General features: G+C 49.8%; 9 protein-coding genes across 9 annotated transcripts; 5 read left to right on the top strand and 4 right to left on the bottom strand.

Annotated features, from left to right (window-relative positions):
* Nucleotides 1-746: 746 nt before the first annotated feature.
* Nucleotides 747-1,429, top strand: An01g04920 (60S ribosomal protein eL29; the record flags this gene model as incomplete). The annotated part of the gene is made up of 4 exons (XM_001388881.3): nucleotides 747-753; nucleotides 889-940; nucleotides 1,218-1,320; nucleotides 1,394-1,429. 4 exons carry the CDS (start codon nucleotides 747-749, stop codon nucleotides 1,427-1,429), a joined length of 198 nt encoding a protein of 65 aa, XP_001388918.1.
* A 216-nt stretch (nucleotides 1,430-1,645) lies between these two features.
* An01g04910 (uncharacterized protein) lies at nucleotides 1,646-3,526 on the bottom strand (the record flags this gene model as incomplete). Its single annotated transcript, XM_001388880.3, has 4 exons — nucleotides 1,646-1,792; nucleotides 1,904-1,942; nucleotides 2,058-3,208; nucleotides 3,265-3,526. The coding sequence occupies 4 exons, from the start codon at nucleotides 3,524-3,526 to the stop codon at nucleotides 1,646-1,648; spliced, it is 1,599 nt and encodes a 532-aa protein (XP_001388917.3).
* Nucleotides 3,527-3,941: 415 nt separating this feature from the next.
* On the bottom strand, nucleotides 3,942-5,441 carry An01g04900 (uncharacterized protein; the record flags this gene model as incomplete). Its single annotated transcript, XM_001388879.3, has 2 exons — nucleotides 3,942-5,225; nucleotides 5,298-5,441. 2 exons carry the CDS (start codon nucleotides 5,439-5,441, stop codon nucleotides 3,942-3,944), a joined length of 1,428 nt encoding a protein of 475 aa, XP_001388916.1.
* Nucleotides 5,442-5,816: 375 nt separating this feature from the next.
* An01g04890 (uncharacterized protein) lies at nucleotides 5,817-7,409 on the top strand (the record flags this gene model as incomplete). The annotated part of the gene is made up of 7 exons (XM_059747805.1): nucleotides 5,817-5,926; nucleotides 6,137-6,225; nucleotides 6,280-6,376; nucleotides 6,507-6,679; nucleotides 6,734-6,806; nucleotides 7,119-7,198; nucleotides 7,339-7,409. 7 exons carry the CDS (start codon nucleotides 5,817-5,819, stop codon nucleotides 7,407-7,409), a joined length of 693 nt encoding a protein of 230 aa, XP_059599649.1.
* Nucleotides 7,410-7,649: 240 nt separating this feature from the next.
* Nucleotides 7,650-9,691, top strand: An01g04880 (uncharacterized protein; the record flags this gene model as incomplete). The annotated part of the gene is made up of 2 exons (XM_001388877.3): nucleotides 7,650-8,532; nucleotides 8,607-9,691. 2 exons carry the CDS (start codon nucleotides 7,650-7,652, stop codon nucleotides 9,689-9,691), a joined length of 1,968 nt encoding a protein of 655 aa, XP_001388914.1.
* Nucleotides 9,692-10,019: 328 nt separating this feature from the next.
* On the top strand, nucleotides 10,020-13,321 carry An01g04870 (uncharacterized protein; the record flags this gene model as incomplete). Its single annotated transcript, XM_059747790.1, has 13 exons — nucleotides 10,020-10,154; nucleotides 10,237-10,311; nucleotides 10,413-10,614; nucleotides 10,698-11,092; nucleotides 11,241-11,362; nucleotides 11,474-11,563; nucleotides 11,674-11,706; nucleotides 11,832-11,906; nucleotides 11,986-12,091; nucleotides 12,157-12,372; nucleotides 12,771-12,884; nucleotides 12,924-12,983; nucleotides 13,028-13,321. The coding sequence occupies 13 exons, from the start codon at nucleotides 10,020-10,022 to the stop codon at nucleotides 13,319-13,321; spliced, it is 1,917 nt and encodes a 638-aa protein (XP_059599648.1).
* Nucleotides 13,322-14,795: 1,474 nt separating this feature from the next.
* An01g04860 (uncharacterized protein) lies at nucleotides 14,796-16,462 on the bottom strand (the record flags this gene model as incomplete). Its single annotated transcript, XM_059747784.1, has 10 exons — nucleotides 14,796-14,819; nucleotides 14,902-14,991; nucleotides 15,210-15,311; nucleotides 15,454-15,482; nucleotides 15,517-15,568; nucleotides 15,662-15,743; nucleotides 16,015-16,031; nucleotides 16,112-16,221; nucleotides 16,296-16,351; nucleotides 16,449-16,462. The coding sequence occupies 10 exons, from the start codon at nucleotides 16,460-16,462 to the stop codon at nucleotides 14,796-14,798; spliced, it is 576 nt and encodes a 191-aa protein (XP_059599647.1).
* A 440-nt stretch (nucleotides 16,463-16,902) lies between these two features.
* An01g04850 (uncharacterized protein) lies at nucleotides 16,903-17,756 on the bottom strand (the record flags this gene model as incomplete). The annotated part of the gene is made up of 4 exons (XM_059747781.1): nucleotides 16,903-16,966; nucleotides 17,066-17,155; nucleotides 17,208-17,445; nucleotides 17,627-17,756. 4 exons carry the CDS (start codon nucleotides 17,754-17,756, stop codon nucleotides 16,903-16,905), a joined length of 522 nt encoding a protein of 173 aa, XP_059599646.1.
* A 375-nt stretch (nucleotides 17,757-18,131) lies between these two features.
* Nucleotides 18,132-19,226, top strand: An01g04840 (hypothetical protein; the record flags this gene model as incomplete). Its single annotated transcript, XM_059747777.1, has 3 exons — nucleotides 18,132-18,212; nucleotides 18,375-18,688; nucleotides 19,001-19,226. The coding sequence occupies 3 exons, from the start codon at nucleotides 18,132-18,134 to the stop codon at nucleotides 19,224-19,226; spliced, it is 621 nt and encodes a 206-aa protein (XP_059599645.1).
* Between the last annotated feature and the right edge of the window lie 299 nt (nucleotides 19,227-19,525).

Below are 19,525 nucleotides of genomic sequence, written 5' to 3'. Positions count from 1 at the left end.
AAAGTCAAAGCAGTCTAGGCGCGTAAAAGGAATAGAAGATAAAGCCATCATTATCAATATCACCACAGTCATGTCGAGTCTGATCCAACCAAGTCCGCATGTATTCAATACTGGGGGCCCCATGTCAATATCACGTGATACTCGGCTGTCAACATTCCCGTCGTCATAACTATGGACCGGTTATCCATCCATATCTCTAATCTCCAATCGATATCAGACTCTCAGACCTTGTGATTAAATGGTTTGCCAACCATATGCTTTCTGCATTGATATCTAAAGCACCGGTCAACACGTGCTCCATTGAAACTATTTCCCCAGCATTAACTTCTAACTAGTTAATAGCCGACCATACTGTTAGTCATCAATCACGGGATTCCATGGTGCCTCAGGTATCAATACTGTCCCCAACATTGAAGATGCGCCACCATCTCCATGAAGGTATTATAAGTAGCAGACACAGTTTAGCATTGTAAGTAATTTCATGTAGTTAGCACTCGAATCACAAGCACATGCAAATCTAGGCCCTAAGTCGGAACAGTTCCCCCCAAGCAGTAGCTAGATAAGTAGACCTACAGTGAAGAGACACCGGACGGGCAGGACGCTAGCCGTGCTCGGTAAGCGAAATCCCACAGAAAACCAGCCCTAGCCGAACCTGCCTTGGGGACTCTGGCCTTCCGCTCCGTTCAGGATAACCTCACCCGCCAACTCCTCGTCAACCGTCTGTTAGTTGCGACAAATCCGACAAGATGGCGAGTACGTGACACCCCTTTTGCTCCAAAATCCTCGAAACCCCGTTATTTTCGTTTTCCCGTCTCTCATGGGCGGGGAATGCGATTATCGACCATTGCAAATCGAAGAGTTATGTATCGCTGACATGAATTCCCACAGAGTCCAAGAACGCGTCTCAGCACCACAACAGCCAGAAGGCTCACCGTAACGGGTGCGTATTATAAGCCGATTATCCTCCTACCTCTTTATTTGTTCCAAGAATGCCACACGAAACGCCAGAGGACGAATACTGCGATGTTGGATAGAGGACGATATCTTCGACAGATTTGAGGCTCAGAGAACGGATAAGGAAGAAGAGGATACTCAATGAGGGAGGATATCGACCAATATCCAGCATTCAGCATATTCGTCCTCGGAATCAATACAACAACTACAACGAACGCGGGAGAGAGATCGGAACACTGACCATCGCCTTTTGAAATCAACAGTATCAAGAAGCCCAAGACCCACCGTTACCCCTCCCTCAAGGGTGTCGACCCCAAGTTCCGCCGCAACCACAGACACGCCCTTCACGGAACCGCTAAGGCTCTGGTACGTTTTGTGACCGATCCAACAAGAAACTTGTTGGCCAAGCCAAAAGGAATCGACACTAACAACCCTACAGAAGGAGCGCAAGGAGGGCAAGCGCGAGATCGCATAAATTACTTCCAACTAATATAGAAACGTTTTAAAAGAAATGAAAGCGATTTGAGTTGGTTGATTTGCTTTGTTCCTTTCCTACCGACAAACGACGACAAAGGACTGGTCGAGAATACATGGATGAGGATATCACATCCCGTCGGGTTACCCCGCAAGACCGGGTTTGTCACATAAAGCAAATGGATTCGGTTCTCTAGTGTTGCTTTCTTGGCTTCATCTATTCCCGTGGCTGGTGGTTCATTTGCTTTTCTGACGTGCGGTTCTCATACCGTAGTGTGGTTGGTGGTGAAGTTGATGATGAAGTTGGTGATGAAACAGGCATATGTGTGTACAGCTCCGTGCTTATCTTTTCCATGCGCGCTTGCTGAAGGATTTATTTACGTGCCGAGAGAAGACCCCATGCCCTCCAATTACCAAACACCCTTTCCCTTTGCTCTACCGTGGCGAGAGGGTGCATGGACGGAGGGCTACATACAGTCGTAGCCCATGTAGGTTGATAGTGAATTGAACTGAACTATATGATATCGTTTTGAGAAATATACTATGAGACTGTCCCTTATAACCTAGAGCTTCTATACTTCTCACTCAACCTTCCAAACGACCAACCTCTTATCAAACCCCCCACTAACCAACCACTCCTCCCTCTCACCCCCATTCTCCCCATCAACCCACCCCGCCCAAAGCGTCCTAATCTTACACCCAACCTCATGCCCATCCTTCAACAACGTCACAACCTTCCCCGTCTTCACCTCCAACCCCCTCACAACCCCATCATCCCCATTAACCCACACCCCCGACCCATCCGGTCTCCACACAACCTGTGGCGTCGAGTACGCCGTCTGCGGCGCAAACGTATTCGCCTGGATCAGAATCGCGGCGTCCTCGCGATTCTGCAGCGACAGGGCAGCGAAAGCCTGCGCCGCTTGCGTTGCTGGCTCCTGTTCCTGCTCCGCCGAGCCTGACTCCAAGCTCTCTGCTGAGGGGAAGAGCAACCGCACAATCATAACTTTCATATGCGGAAGAGTTGATGTTGCGATGGCTATGAGTCCCGGGTCATGAGGGCTGAGGGCCAGACAGGAGGGGGAGAAGGCGACCCAGGCGTTGGAGTGCGGGGCGAGGTTTTGTTTACCGATGAGAGGGCATTCGTATCCGGTGGTTGAGACCGCTGACGGTTTGACATGGTAGTAGTATAGGTTGCTTGAGTCGCGGCGGGAGACGAGGAGGATTAGGTCCTGAGGGTTGTCGATGTGGGTGGTGAAGAGGATGGATTCGGGATTGGAGAGTAATGGGATGGAGGCAATGGGGTCACCGATTTGCGTAGGGGCTTCATCGTTAATCTGCATGCGGTAGAGGAAGATCTTGGAGTCCCAGCCTGCTGTTGCAATCCAGATTGTCGTAGTGGTGGAAAAGGTGTCTGCTGTGTCGTTGTTGTTCTTCTGTTCGTAGGCGATGACTTTGACCGCGTATTTGGCGTGGTCCTTGCGGCGGTCTATGATTTCTGCGCCTTTTTGCAGAAGAAGCTGGCCTGACATATTGGTCATGAGGATGTATTTCCCATCTTGGACCGGGATATACGATAGAATTGGGGCCTCTGATGTGCCCGTGAATGACTGGACGAGGTCATGGCCAGGAGATGTTTGGAAGAGATGGAGGTGCTTGTCTGCGCCGGTGGCGATCAGATATGGCTCTGCTTGTGCATCTGGCCTTTGCCATTGCCCAACGGAGCATGCCAGTAGGTTTGAACTGCTTGGCGTTTGGATGATGTTGGGCTTGGTGGGTGCTGTAAGAGCAGGTTAGTTTCTAGCTTCTAGCGGGGCATGAAGGTGTTACACAGACCTGGAACGGTCCAGACATCTTTGTCCTTGTCATTGTCACCATATCTCTCGAAGTTCTTACTTTGGTCATAGGCTTTCTTCTCCTCGATCAGATTCTCGATGGTCCAGTTGGTGGCATCGTCTTTGCCGCTCTGTTCTCCCGCGTCGGACGGGAGCCCCGCTTCTTGCAGGAAAGCTTTGAGTGTTTGCGTGTAATTGTTTGTCCGTAGAAAACGGGCCACGAGGGTGCTGGCTAGTGGGATATTTTGCGATGGGGGTGGCATTTTGGAGGTTGGGCTGGGGTTGAGCAACGGAATGTACTTTGTCGAGCGATAACTGGGGGAAAGATATATATATCGGGCTAGTAGCTTCATCGCTCCACTCGAGCCAGATCTATGTTTCCGACACCGGATTGAAAGTGGCCTGCGCAAACAGACCTCCTGAGCACTACGCTTCATGAAGATACCGCATCTAGTAGAGAGGTAGGATGTTCTCATTGGGCATAGGCTGAAGTACAAAAGAATAAAATATATATAGAAGGAAAGATTGGTATCACCGATGTCAGCCGATTTTATCGAACTTTGCGCACCACCATCCAAGCAAAAGCCGAGCGACAACCAAAGAGAAACCAGTCAGGCAAATTATACACATAGCAACATGACATGTTGCTTGCAAAAAGGTCTGCCCGAACCTAAGCCCTCAGCTAAACATGTCCTCCGCCCTGCGTCGTGGTCCTCCTCGCCCCTCAATCTTATCGGAAAACAACTCCTTGCCTGCGTTGGAACCGTATTTATTAGGGAACAGTTCACGAACAGACGCGCCCCGTCCTTTGATTGAGATGCCATTTGCCGCACCACGAATCGACATTCCCTGATCCTGCCTTGCTGCCCCGCGGATGTTGAGACCGCTTGTCTCGGTCGTCTCAGGGAAAAGCTCAATGTCGCGCTTTCGGCGCGCAGGTTGTTGGTCTTGGCTGCCATCAACAAGAGGCACTGAAATCCTCCGCGAGAAGAGATCTGCCGTCTCATCTGCGCCATCGATCGCGTCTGAACGGCGATGATTGCTAACTTTTTGAGGAAAGAGTTCCTTGGCTGTTCGGTTCGGGAAGAGCTCCCGCGCATTTGCATCGCTGCTTTTGGCTCCCGAGGATGGGAAGAGCTCCTTGCCTTCATTGCGGCGACCGAGCTGGGGCGACCGGTCGCGGAACCGTCTGCGATCCTGCCGATCGTCCTCAGCATACCCGCCTTCCATCAGTGTATCTCGACCGGGTGACGCGCTACGGTTGCGAAGGCGACCAGACAATCGTCCTTCTTCCTGTGGGAATAGATCGCGCCCCCCTCGTCTTCCCCGCCTTTCGCGACTGCGGTCCGACGAGCGGTCGCGGCTGGCAGGCACCGTGTCATCATACATATTGGCACTGAAGCTCTCGCCTGCATCACGGTCTCTCCGACGTTGCAGTTCTCGACCATCAAACCGTCTTCGTCTATAATCCCCGTCACTGACGTCTCCACCTCCCGAGCGTCGCCTATCTGCAAATTCTCGTCGCAAGCGTTCCCGAGGGTCATGTTCAGGGTGCATGAGGTAAAACCGACTGGCTTCGTGCGCACGAGGCTTTTTGCGATCCGCTTTGACAGCTGACCTAACCTGGAGCACAGAGTCGGGGTGGGTAGAGAGGAGCTTCGCGGATCGCAACCGTAGAGCAGGCAACGCGGATGCATCCTCCTCCTCGCTAACCTGCGTAAATGCTGACAGAGCTTGAAGACCAACCTCCGGCGAAGAGTATAGGATGTTCGCTGATGTGTCATCGATCCATTCAACGCGGCTTGGCTCCTCAAGGGCGAAGTGTTCGACAGCGAATTGTTTGATGTTGTCTGTCGTCAACTCATCTACACCGCGTATATGAACCTTTTCATACTGTGCCTCCTCATTAAGAGGGTCGATGGATCCATCTTGAACAGCAGTCGTTGCCACGAGAGTTTGTTCCTGGACAGTCGACGAAGACGTTAGGAGTGGACGACTGGAATCTGTAATAGATCAGACAATAGTAATACTCACAGTCTCAATTGGTTCTGCTTCTGGAAGGGGTCCAAGATCAATGTCCATGTCAATATCCATGGAGGCGTCCATTGTGTCAGCAACCGGGGCAGCGTTGGAGGCGTCTAGTTGAAGAGAAGGCTGTTGCGCGCTAGCTACCTCCATTGAGGGAGGAAACTTAGTCGGAAGAGGCGGGTATTGGATGTAATGCCAAAACAAAATGAAAATCAGAGTAGAGTATCTTTAACAAAGCTCGATGGCAATAAAACAGAGAAGAAGAGGGGCGCCAAGGAGGCTGAGATGAGCGTAAAGTGAAGCCGAAAGGAAGTTGTCTTCTACACCGCCCGGACCAGTCGCCGGCGGAGTTTCGCCGCTGCCGCAGGCGATGATGTCGATGCTCCCTTTGTCACTTCAAACAGATGATCTACTCGACTGATTCTCAACTATCAATCAAATCTCAGAGAAGAGCGCGCTTATTCTGTCGATATTCACAGGTCCTCATAAAGCAGGTCAGACTGATCACATAGCCAAGTGCTGTCCATGACACTTGATGATAGTCAGTGCGACAATGACGACCTTCATGTCAAGCAACACATGGCTAAAGCTGTCATTGAGCTGCTGGTCACCAGTGGTATCTCAGTGACTCGGGAGTAAGGTCATGGCATGCTCGTGAAAAAACTGTGCCAAACGGGACAAAGTTATCTGACTAGTCTGTCACTGCCTACAACTGACCCTGAAGCAACACTCCTATCGACATCAGGACATGCTTCTGATTCTATCATGAACAATGATGCCAGCCTTTCCACACCGAGAATATAATTGCCATGAATATGCAGTTAATCGGGGAATCCTGATGCAAGGAAGAGCTGTGGTGGTAACCAAGTTGATAGTGTCTCTCTAGAAGCTTTGCAGTCTGCTCACATCACCAGTTGCTATCGCCTCACTTATGGTGTGACGAAAGTGAACATGGTTCTTCCCTATGTTTTCAGTATCCACCGATGAGAGGTTGAACCCATGCTTCCAGCTATATCGTCTCTCTGTCCAAGCCAACGATACGATGTGACTGAGCGGCCTGCTCAGGAAAGTTCTGCTCCTAGACGGTAGCATGTGCTAATTCACAAGAGAATGACGCTATGTTATAGTGTTATATAACATCGCTGGCGATGTCTTTTCGTTTGTTCGCAGCCCATCATTGGAAGTCTCTCATTTAGCCTCCAGCAAGTGATATAGCAAGCCACGTACTACCCTAGCAGATGGTTATCAAACGGTGCCTCAACTTCCAGGTCACTTTCTTGTTCTGATCCACCGTCTAGCAAACGGTGAGGCCCGGCTAAAACCCGGGGTTACCCCCACCGGAGCTCCGGGAGATGCAATCTTTGATCATATGAGAGCCATTGCTTCTAGTTTTGTTGTCACTCCCGCCATTGCCGTTGTCGAATGACGAGTCTGTTTTACAGACTCTGATGGGGTTCATACACCTGATCAGCGTAGCGCGCCGTCGCTTCGCAGTATGATGGGTAACCTTACCGGGTTGTCGCCCCGACGTTCCTGCTGGGCTTAAACCACTGCGATATTGAATACCACTCGTAGATATCGTTGTAGCGTAAAAGTGTAAGTGATCCGAAATTTAGAGCGAACATCATGGTAGATTAGTCTACATTGACATTGAAGGCCGTCTACAGCAACAACGGCTACCGCCGGCTTCTTTTCAAGACAGAACCGTGGATCCATCCACCTAGGATAATATGATATAGATCATTCTAATAATCTAGCAAAGAAGCGATGATGGGTCGACTCAAGGTAGAGTCAAGATAGCATTAATGCAATCTTGACCAGATGCAGGCCTGTGTTCCCGCCTTCCCCGCTTCTTGTCATCTCGACGCTTCCCCGGAACTTCACCTCCTCATTCAAGGAATGTGGCGGTTAAGATTAGGCTATATTGCCATATTCCAGTCCGATGAATGCTATTCGTGGACCAAAACGACTTCCGATCTCTTGGCCGGAACAAGTCACTCGCTTTAGAGCAGTCGTTTCTCTACGCTGCCTTTTTTACTGGACGAAGATGAAGCTGGTCAGCAGCATGCCCGTCGTGGCGTTGGTAACACCGTGACGCAGGCAGCGATGCGGCCATAGCAGAATACTTTGTGTCCTTCTCCTAATTGGACTGCATCTGTTCAACTGTTAGTGTCAATGCTCTTGCCTTGGGTTAGACCGGTCATCGTGAGGGGCTGCAATTGCACAGCATGTTCAAACACCCCTCTCAGTCTCATTTCTAGACTGACAGATTTAAATCAATTAGAACCCTTCCCATACTCCTGTGACCTTCAGAGCCTACATTCTTCGCACACCCACCCAGACAATCACATCAACACAATGCTGTACGCCGAAGACAACAAACTCATCTTCCGGTTCGACGACCATCTCCTCTGGATACAGCCATGGGGCGAAAATGCACTCCGAGTGAGAGCTACCAAGCTGGCTTCCATGCCCACCGAAGACTGGGCCTTATCCTCCAAGGTCACGTCAATCGAACCTACCATCAGCATTGAGGAGCACAAAGACTCCAGCATTACCAACGGCAAGATCAAAGCCACCGTATCCCAGCGCGGCAAGATCACCATCTACAATCAAAAGGGAGAGAAGCTGCTCGAAGAATACGCTCGCAATCGTCGCGATCTCAAGGACCCCAAATGCAGCGCACTAGAGGTCGAAGCTCGCGAGCTGCGACCAATCCTAGGAGGCGACTTCCACCTAACCATGCGATTTGAGTCGCTGGACCCTAAAGAGAAGATCTACGGAATGGGCCAGTATCAACAGCCGTTCCTCAACCTCAAGGGTGTAGACATCGAGCTAGCGCATCGGAACTCCCAAGCCAGCGTCCCCTTTGCGCTCTCCTCCCTTGGTTACGGGTTCCTGTGGAACAACCCGGCTATCGGACGAGCTGTGTTGGGAACGAATACCATGAGCTTTGAGGCCTATTCTACCAAGGTGCTCGACTACTGGGTCGTTGCAGGAGACAGCCCGGCTGAGATCGAGGAAGCCTATAGCAAAGTCACTGGCTATGTGCCAATGATGCCCGAGTACGGGCTTGGGTTCTGGCAATGCAAGCTGCGATACTGGAACCAGGAGCAGCTTCTTGACGTGGCACGGGAATACAAGCGACGAAACATACCACTGGATCTCATCGTCGTTGACTTCTTTCACTGGAAGCATCAAGGAGAATGGAGCTTCGATCCTGAATTCTGGCCGGATCCCGGTAAGTTCTCCACATACATCTAGATATATAAAGAACCCTTATTTCAACAACTAACACAACCCACCACCACGCAGACGCCATGATCAAAGAACTCCAATCCCTAAACGTCGAATTAATGGTCTCCGTCTGGCCAACCGTCGAAAACGCATCGACCAACTACCCCGAAATGCTCGAAAAGGGCCTCCTAATTCGACACGACCGGGGGCTCCGCGTGTCCATGCAATGCAACGGCGACATCACCCACTTCGACGCTACGAACCCATCCGCGCGTGCCTACGTCTGGAGCAAAGCGAAACAAAACTACTACGACAAAGGCATCAAAGTATTCTGGCTCGACGAAGCCGAACCCGAGTACTCCGTCTACGACTTCGACCTCTACCGGTACCACGCCGGCAGCAACCTGCAAATCGGAAACATCTTCCCGAAAGAATACGCGCGGGGGTTCTACGAAGGCATGGAATCCGCAGGGCAAACCAACATCGTCAATCTCCTACGGTGCGCCTGGGCCGGGAGCCAGAAATACGGCGCCCTAGTCTGGAGCGGCGACATAGCATCCTCGTGGTCGTCGTTCCGCAATCAACTAGCGGCCGGGCTAAACATGGGTCTGGCAGGGATCCCCTGGTGGACGACAGACATCGGGGGCTTCCATGGAGGCGATCCGTCGGACCCAGCATTCCGGGAGCTGTTCACGCGGTGGTTCCAATGGGGGGCATTCTGTCCTGTGATGCGCTTGCATGGCGACCGGGAACCCAAGCCCGAGAACCGGCCTACGGATTCGGGCTCCGATAATGAAATCTGGTCGTATGGTGAGGAGGTCTACGAGATCTGTAAAAAGTACATTGGGATTCGCGAGGAGTTGCGCGATTACACGAGGGGGTTGATGAAGGAGGCGCATGAGAAGGGAACGCCCGTCATGCGAACTCTGTTTTATGAGTTTCCCGCTGACAAAAAGGCGTGGGACGTCGAGACAGAACATCTCTTTGGCTCGAAGTATCTTGTTGTGCCGGTGTTCGAGGCAGGAAAGAGGTCTGTTGAGGTGTATTTGCCGGCCGGGGCGTCGTGGAAGGTTTGGGGTCAGGAAGATGTGATCCATGAGGGAGGGAAGGAGATTCAGGTGGACTGTCCGATTGAGACGATGCCGGTATTTGTCAGGGTCTGAGTCTCGTGAATAATTTAGGTTGCCTGAAGGTGATGGCTGGATGTATCGACGGGGAGGTATAGCCGGAGCAGGGTTGGATGTATCGATTTGCAAATTGTCAGAGAAGGGAGAAATTAGTTCAGCCAACATTCACTAAGTAATCACAAATGCAATCTGTCAGCATGTGTATGTGATGGACTCTACACCTTAGGTAACTTACAATAAGTCGCTGGGATATCGTAGCCAAAGTGCATCGATCCATCAGGTAGCAAGAAACAGTAACTAGGGAGGGGCAAATGACAAATTCAAAGGCGACTTAGATGACCCTTTTTTTTCAATACTTGGGTCAATGGTTTATTTCGTTTCTTTTTTTCTGCTTCATTTTCAGCCTCGCCAAGGAAGAAAAGCAAGAAAGTCGCATGGATGGATGCTTCGACGACTGAATCTCATGGCAAAAGCGTGGCCACTATCGAAGACTAGACAAGTAGCGAACATTCTACAAGATGAGTCTGGAAGCTCTCTTAGATTTCTTCATTTTCCTCTTCGATCGATCTAGTGGCGACCAGGGTCTCCATGAAGATGTCGCCAGTAGCCCCAAGCGTAGCCACAAAATTGAGTCCAGCTTAGCCACATGGCCCAAGGTTTGGGTTCTGGCAGGAAAAAGAAAAGGGTATGTATGGCTCAGCCCAGCCACAGACGTATGGATTTATCAATAGGAGGAATAGTTTCTAGTCTGTAATAGGCGGAAACAGGGAAGACGCAGGAATTTGTCCAGACTGAACAGAGTTTGTGTGTTCTCCCTATTCGCTTCCTTCTTCCTTTCCAGCCAAGAAGACAGTTGGCCGTCTCACCGTTGGATATACGAACGGGATCGATTGGCCCCCAGAAGAAGTACCAATGTCACAAGTGGAAGTCTGTGCAGAGAGCTATGACTGCTGCGTCTAGTGAACCATAACTTCTGGCAGCGAATCGAAAGGCCTCGCGCGGAATTATGTAACCATTTCAGCTTTCCTCACGCTTCAACCAGTTTTCCTAGCCACTGTAGCTCCGGAAGAGTTGACTCAAAGCGGCCAGTGCAGTGCATATCATGGGTCCTGGTGGGCACCGTCGCATCGCTTGCTTTCTTCACACTCCCCTTATTTGTTCCTTTCCGTGCCGTCTGGCAGGTATACTCCCGAAGTCTTCCCTGACGGCTCGATTGGAGAGCCAGGAGCGGATCGCCAAAGAGGGGGAGGGTTGCCTAAAGAGGAGTTGAGGGTAGTGGAGATGGCCTCTGACGGAGTAGTTCGTTATGGAGCCGTACGTAGACGCCGACTCGGCAAATGCACGGTCGTCAAAGTCATCGTAGCACGGCTTGTGCAGAAGAATCTGCCGTTCCAGACCCTCTTTTCATTTATTTCTTTTTCCCTCGTTGGTCTCTCGGTTACCTTTGTGGGTTTTTCCTTTTTGCAGAAGAAAAAAAAAAAAAAGGATTGAGGCCAAAGCTTAACCCTGAATCCTTAGGGACAAGTAGTGCGACGCCATCGTTTCCATCGTTCCTATTCTCAGTATCTCCCCGGGCTGATGTTAGCAAGCGATTGATCCATCAGACCCCATTGCCAGTGGTGCGACAAACCAACCGATCCGACACTCCCTAGTTCCAGTTTCTGACCCGGATGTGCCGAGAATAGGCCTGAGGGCTACTAGAAAATGGTAGCCTCCGCAGAAGACTGGGGATTTGACGGGAAAGAAGGGAAATTAAGGAAGAACGGGTGGCTCCAAGGCCATGGAAACGGACCAAGATTCAATCCTTCTTGGGAGGAGGGAAGCGGCCGCTGCTCCCGGGCACGCGGCTAGCTCGTGGGTTCTTTTTCTTGGTTGGATGAGGACGACGGCACATCCACGGCTCCAATGGTCCTTACCTCAGCGCCGGGACTGAAGGCTGAATGGGTCGTGAAGATTGAGTTTTGACCGGGTAGATTGGGTTTATTCGGGTGCACTGGCTTGGTCTGGTTGGCCCGGAGGCCCACTGATGTTCCTGCCACTCGCTACAGTCGGTAATCCGTGAACCATCCTATTGATGATTCACCTCTTGGCCCCAGATGGCAGGGCCTCCCGTCCCAGGACGTTAGTTGTATGTTACTCTGATCACTCTCTGACCACCACGGGACCTAGGCTGCAGGTGCACACTCATCCGTTGGCACCGGTCACGAATAAACTTCTTTGACAGCGGGAGTGCCGTGGAGAACGAGGCCTGGTAACGGCTTGGATAGAAGCACAACGGGCAACGCTGATGCTGATGCTGATGTTGATGATGTCTTGTGACCCCCCTCCAGTTACCAGCTGATTAGAAACGCTGGGAATGGAATCAAGAAGGTGTGGGTGGTGGAAAAAGAGAGTTTCTCACTCGATTTGTCAGATCTCAAGGAAGACTCGAAGCTGGTTGCATTCCAGTTTCGACAAAAGTCAATAGTGCCGTCACATCACATTAATCTGCATTGGTCCAGGAATCCACCACAACCACCACCACCACCATACCAAGACATGGGATCAAGGCGTCAGCTGCATTGGAGAGAGTTCACTGCAGCTCTGCCATGGTGGTAGTATCAGTGACAGGCCGCGTCAACACGACGTATCCGACCTCTAGGATGCGCGATGGGGCTTTCCAGATCTGTGGAAGGGGTAGTACAAGGAAAGTCCAAGTAACTCTAGCTGAGCACATTGTATATACATGGAGGATGAAGATGATGAAGATGATGAAGATAGTATTTTCTTGAGCTGAGGAAAAGAGAAAGAGAGAGAGAGAGAGAGTAGTTCTTTCCATCCCTGTACTCTTTCCAGCTCAGGAAGTACAATACAAACACAATGTGTATGTGCCTCGCCTATGACGAAAGAAAGAGCATTACACAACCACTCATCACTCCAAATATTTTTGCTAGCCATCCATGTATAGTATCAGTATACATCATCCATCCAACATCTTAGATACATCGAGTTATCTACGGGGAACTACCTGGTTACTCTGGCAGACAGGCATAGCTAGTTCAATACCCGACGCCAGATGTATACATACGTATGAACTCTGGATTAGATACTGGAATAGTTACTATTCTGACGAAAGGGTGGTACTGAGGGAATCCTGCGGTGTAGCCATTATCGCGGCATCATCGCCTCTATCCCCTTAAAGGGATTCGCAAGCGCAAAAACGAAGCGGGGGGAGGATGGTAACTTCGTGGTGGCAGTGAAGTAACTGGGTGTTTCTACTTGGTTACAGATACCAAGTAATGGGTATTGGATAGATACGGTAAATCCATACATCAGTTACCGCGCTGAAGTAAGGTAACACAACCCCCGGTGGGGATCCTGGTCAGCCGGGAGGACGGGGCACAGCAACTCCTTTGTCACACTAAACCCAAAGAGATAATCGGGGCAATGCCCAGCCGGGCATCTGGGAAAGATCGGGGAACTCACATGGTCCCCGAAGGGGAAGACATAAACCCCGATCAGAGAGGGCATCCAATCACGGGCTTTCCTGCCAATTCTTGCTGCGTCCTGTATGTACCCTTCAACACATTCACCACTCCCTCACCCCTCCCCTCTTCTCAAATCTCCACCTCCATCAGATACCGCGCGACGTCATGGGTCTCTAACCATCTACTCCATACTAGCTAAACGATGGGAGCCCTTGACTGGGTACTACCGGAATTGATTGCACATTCTCCGACGTCAGAGGGAGGTGAGGACAACAGAATACCTACACACACGTACCTTAGATCTGGACCGCCCCTCTCGATCCATACATGTTATCACGGGACGGGTTTGACCGTTTTTTTGACCATGGATCAAGGTCCAGGTGAACTCCGGCCCCAATGCTAGGATACGGAAAACGGATGAACAAAATAAATTCGAAAATTATAACTAGGTGCCACCAAGCAAGGATGATAGGTAGAGAAGGATGCAACAACATAGTACGGACTCGACCTATCCTCGAGAATGTTTCAACACTAGTTCAGACGATGTAGGTAACTTACGATCGCAACCGCCAGTTTACTATTACTGAATGAAGACAATGAATCCTTTTCATCGTCCCCAGGTACTATGTTCCCCAATTCTAATCATGCGCCGGTATAAATCGACAGGGCATGTGTCGGGACTGTGGTACACAAACGGGGTCTACTGACTCGGTAAACGCATGGGAGAAAAAAAGGAAGAATAAGAAAAAGAATAATAATTTCGCGGAAGAATTATCAATAGCCATGCGTTATCTATCTCTAAGATACATGAAAGCGTCGAATTCAACAAAAGAGAAAGATGAATAGCAGCGTAATAGTAAACTCGTTATTGTCTCAGTGATTATTTTCTGTCTTCTTTACCTGTCTTGAAATTCCATTGGTTCCTCACCCGCGGAAGACAAGAGACTCCCTAACTGACAGCGGTGCTCGGACCTCCTGAGGTTCGCAGATTTGGAGGCCCGACAGTCAGGAAACAGCGGCGGGATGCGAGAGAGCCGTTCGCTCCACTCTTCAACTGACCCCCCCATACAGGGTGTCCTGCAGTCGGGGATCCCTGCCCATCTGTCTTGGTCTCTCTCACCCTCTTTCTTTCTCTCGTTACTGGTTTTCTTTTCTGACGGTTACACGACGTCCTGCAGACGCTGTGTGCATGTATGTATGTGTGCGTATGGAGGGACAGGACGCAAGGTCGGTCGCGGTCGCGGTCTCGCTTAGAACCTGTTGTCTGTCGCTCACTGTTACATTTCTATTGACCTTCTGTAGTACGCGAAAAAATAATAAAAAATCTGCCTTGTGTCCCCCTCAAAGAAACCATATTCAACTAAATCAGTAGCGCACAGTTAGACAGGTACCAAAATTAACATCTTACGCTTCAAAAAATAATATCAATAATAATATCGTGGAGCCAGCTGAAGATTTAATATATTCAGCGGCCAGGCACTGCTGAATATATCCCGAATATGGCAAGTGGCAGGGAGATCAATCAAGAATCCCGAGTGCTGCACGCTAAAGGTATGGGTCAACCAGGGTTTATCTCAAATACTTCCCGTGTCTCTGATTGGCAACCCAAGGCCAAGGTACATCGGGGACCATCGACCGGGGTTAAACAAAGTAGTTAGACTAGACCGGGCAAGTTAAGTAGTATGTTGGTCGTAGCACTGTACATCATCGTTACTAGGATTTAGACTCTTGTGGCTCCTTCGTGATATATTCAATAGTACACGATTCCTTCTGACTTACTTTTGCTTCCGTCCAGCCGGGTCTATAGTAGGTGGTGGTCGCGATAGAGGTGGAGTAAATCCTTTTATTATTATTATTATAATTATTTACCTTTCATGTATGTAGTGATGGTACCTTACAGCTGTGTGGAATTGAAACTGTTGGATTGGTCATATGTATAATAAGTAGTTGTCCATCTGCCTCAGAAATATATATTTCGGCGGGCCGCTGTGGTCTTTTCAAAAGGACGATCACCTCTGATTTTCGTGGTACTTAATACAAAGTACGGAGTAATAATAACTAAGTAGTATCTTTGACAAATGACGTACGTATGTCGACTCCAGTCTCTTGAAGTACATTAAAAATAATGGGGGAGTCAACTTACTAGTAGTAACCGAGTAAAAAAGCTGTGTAAGTAAGGCGATGTATGACTTGTTCCTGTAAGTAAGTAAATATGTATGTAAATCCGTTTGTTCGTTCGTTGTGTACACGGTACTCCGTACCACGAGGTAAAGGTAGGCAGATCGCAAGTACCCGTCCACATGGCAGAATTGTAACCCTCCCACGACGTACATGGCGTTTGACACCGCTCAGAACCACCTCTTTCCCCCTGTTTATTTATCGGAGTCTACTTACGTAGAAGTTCAATAGCTGTGGAGGGATTTTTGTATTTCATGTGAGACCAAGGCTTTTTTTTTTTTTATTTAAATATCTGTTTCCCGGGGTAACGCCAGTTTATTTTTTGTAGATTCGAGGTAAGCCCAGGCGGGCGGGAACATACGTTAACGGACGTTGACATGGATGGGATGGGATGGGGTTCGGGGACCTGGAATGTAATGGAGGTAAATGGTTGTGTATAGTATCTATCCACTAATAATTACTGGGTCACAACAGTTGACGGGATGCTTATGAGCGATTTGGTTGGCGGTCCGGCCCACAACATGATTTGATTTTTTGTTCAGCTTGTGCGTGTGTGTGTTTGTGTGTGCGTGTGGAGGCAAAGACAAGAAAGAGAGGGGGGTGTGGTGGAAAAGGAAAAATGACTAAAAGATCCAAAGAAGGAGAATGCTATTGTCCATTGAACCTCGTTAAAGCATAGCTAAAACACTATCGCGAGCCGAGACCATCAATTACATTTCTCCAGATCGTACCTGTCAATTGCATTAATCTCGCCTCAATCAAGATTAATCTAAGTGCGTCTCGTCCTTTTGACGAGGTTGCAAAAGCCTACCGAGATCGCTCTTTTCCCCCTCCCTCCCAAGTCCCCGATCATCATTCCCTGGATAGGACTAGCCCCGCGCTTCCAGAATGACAAATACCTTATTTTGGCAGACCAATCAGCTGCAAATATGGGGCAGTGGTTCGTCACGTCATGCAGTTCTCAGGACTTCAGGTCCTCAGGGGTTCGTGCTTACTAGCCTGTTTAGGTGGGTTGAGGAACCAATTGGTCACTGATACCTCAGTAACTAGGCTGCGGTACTACCAGTATGGCGGTATTGATGACAATTAGGCCCGACCAAGTTACACTCCAACCGTCCACACAGCCCTTCCTTCGCTTCCATCCTTACTTTACAGGAAGCATGTAGTAGGTTTTTCCATTGCGCGCTCCATGATTTGATGACGTTCAACGGCTTGACTCGTGGCACTCTTTCCCCTGAGGTGCCATTTTTTTTCTTTCCCACCGGTGACTTGACACCTGTAAGCGACCTCCGTCAACCGCGCCTTGCTAAGAAAAAATGGAGCTTTGAATTTCCGTTGAGCCGGTGAAGGTGACATTTGGTTACCCACAAAGCATTCCGGTAAGAAATTATGTATGTCACTACTTCCGAAACGATGTAAGGCGGGAGAGGGGGGCCATCTGTTGCTCTGTGCTGTAAGAGAGAGAGAGTGTGTGTGTGTGTGAGAGCGAGCCTGTGGCAAGACAAACCCAGCCAATACAGGTCGGATGACCCCGATAATTTCTTTCCCCTCCCCCTTCACACGGAGAAAATCTTTATCAAATTCCATCAGTTCGGGGAGAGGCTAGGCAGGGAAAATAGAAGCCTGGAAGATTTTCTCGGAGACGCCGATGGAGGGTGGTGGTGACCTGGAACAATAGTTACTGCAAGAAGAAACGACGCATGGCAAAACATGGCGATGCCTTCATAGTTGCTAATAGTTTGGACGAGAAGAGTAGATGATAGACCTGCAGAGATGACTGCACGATGATCTGGATCCGATCGTCTTGAACATTTGACGAAGTTTATTGTTCCCCCCCTTCCCAGTTCCCACACCACTGGGAATCGAGGACACACTACGAGGGCCGTCGATTCGCCAAGCGCTCTTACATCGAGCACAGAGTGATCAGCCTAGATCGCCCAATCGCAGCAACGTTGTATCCGATCGAACAAATAGCTCCGAGGGCAAGGTTTTGGTGGATGGATGGCAGGCGAATAGTACTAGTAATCCCATAGTCTAGGATGGTTAACTTTAGCTTCTCGAGTTGACCCCATCCATTCCCACCGCTTAGTATGACAGCGGGACGGTACCGGCGCGGTGAGCTGACGAGCACTTTACTCTGTATGGCTTAGGAAAACAGGTAACCCCTCATAAAGGCACTGGTACTTTCCGTTGGTCACGATACATTTGGAATCTTCCGACCTTCCCCGGATGATCGTGACCAAAGTCATCGTAGAAAGGACAATATACGGGGCTTTTTTAATTTATGTACGCACTTCGTAGCTGCAGAGCAGGGTGAGGCTAGTACCTGGCTGGGAGGGCCATGCTCCAGGCGAACAGCCAATGAAGAGGCAGAAGGCCACTCTGCCACATTGATGGGCAATCCCGAAAAGGGGGAACCTGAGGATTCCATGAGATCTATCATACTTCTGTTGCATTGCCTACAATGGTGAGTCTCGTCGCGGATCCCTTACCCGGATAGAACCCTGCAGGTCAAAGTGAGTCAGGAACTTGTATACTGGGTGCTGGTTGGATGGACCGAAGAAAATCTACTTACGTAGTAACCCATTTTTTCTCCCATCCATCTCCCCTTCTGTTTACTCTATACGGCGAATGGGAATGTGGTTCAAGCGTTGCGTCCGAAATAAGCGAGTAATAGTAATCCACTGCATAATAGTAGTAGGAGTAGTAAGTCGTACTTAGTACCTATCTGAGCCAACTGCACGGGCATCCACTGTATTGTCCTTAGCCAATCGACTTCAAAACCTTTATCTTCGTTCCTGATCGACTTCGAGATGCAGAAAATAACGACAATGAACCGAGGAGACGGGACAGCGGTCCCGTGTCTCTGGTGCAGAGGGATTCAGATCGAGTGGGCTAGTGAGCATCTGTGTGTAAGAAACGAAACGAAAAAGCGAGAAAAGATATCCGAGGCAATATGCCGTAATGATTGGTCACCTTAAGGAGTTAAGACCAAGCTGACTAACAATTCGGTGGTGAGAACGAGTCCGATCTTTGGTAATCTCTGGTAAGTGCGCTTGCCTTATGCCTGGCAGCCGGTAGCACCGGCGCGAAGGTACTCCGGCCCAGATTCGAGATTGCGTATGATCCCCATGTCGATCCCAACCCTCCCGGGTATGAGACAAAGCCAAAAGATTCCAAATCTTCAAAGGGCGCTAGCCGGCTCTGCACCAATCACTGCCCCCACTCAAACGGTTCATGTTCTGGGTAACGGCCCACGGGGAGTGGAGGAGGGATCAAGCCTGCGTCCGGTGCGGATGAGGGTTAGCGGCGGCCAATGGGCGCTACCAGCCAAGGGTGAGGCCAAAAGTAGCAGGGTTACAAATCGCTCCATTGGAGTGCTAACTACGTATTGTAGTAGTATCTATCTCGTACTTTACTCGAGGGTAAAAAAAGTGGAAAAAAAGGCCTTCATGGCTGGCTGATGGATATGGTCTCGAATTGAATTCCTGCAAGCAATAGTAGCTATAGTGGTGTTGGGAGGAGGGAAAATAAACTTACCTAGTATTTGGTAGCTGTGAACAATGCGCAACAAGAATTGTCATCTCAATAGTAGAAATCGTAGATGAAGCGCAATGTATACCTAGACTGGATAAGCCATGACTCGCTCCTTTGCCTACAATGGCCCTTTTTGCCTATCAACTTGCCTGGGGAGAAGAAGGAGGAGGGGGGGTGGTGGTGGTGCGGGCGCCTGTCCACGATCTCGGTACACCTTAACGCCATTATGCAACCACTCGGAGGTGCTCTTTGTCATTTTTCCGCATCTTTCTCAAATCGGCAATCTACTTCCCTGTCCCCTGCTCTCTCTCTCTCTCTTTTTCTCTTTTTTCCTGCCTTTCCTCCCCTCCATCAGAATTTCTAATTCCGAGGTTGCCCGCCCCGCCTGACTGACCCATGGAAACCCATCCGGTCAGTATGACCACTCCTATGCTCATTCGCCTACCTCCAGACCGTTTCTGCCGCTCCCGTTTTCCTGTCAGGGCCTGAACTTTGACGAAGCATGGGCCAGTCCATACTTACCTAGTAGTAGCAGTCGAAACTGGGTCTGGTGGATAGATCGCCCATGGTCTGCAGTCTGCCATAAGAAGCGGAAAAGGGCCGTGAACTAACCAACTAGGTTTGGGATTTTCCCGTTTAGTCGACGCCCGACTGATCGGTACCGTAGACTTGCTCGCACTTTTTCTCC

This window comes from Aspergillus niger, assembly GCF_000002855.4.
Source record: "Aspergillus niger supercontig An01".
NCBI lineage: Eukaryota > Fungi > Ascomycota > Eurotiomycetes > Eurotiales > Aspergillaceae > Aspergillus > Aspergillus niger.
This window is presented reverse-complemented; position numbering and strand designations above follow the sequence as displayed.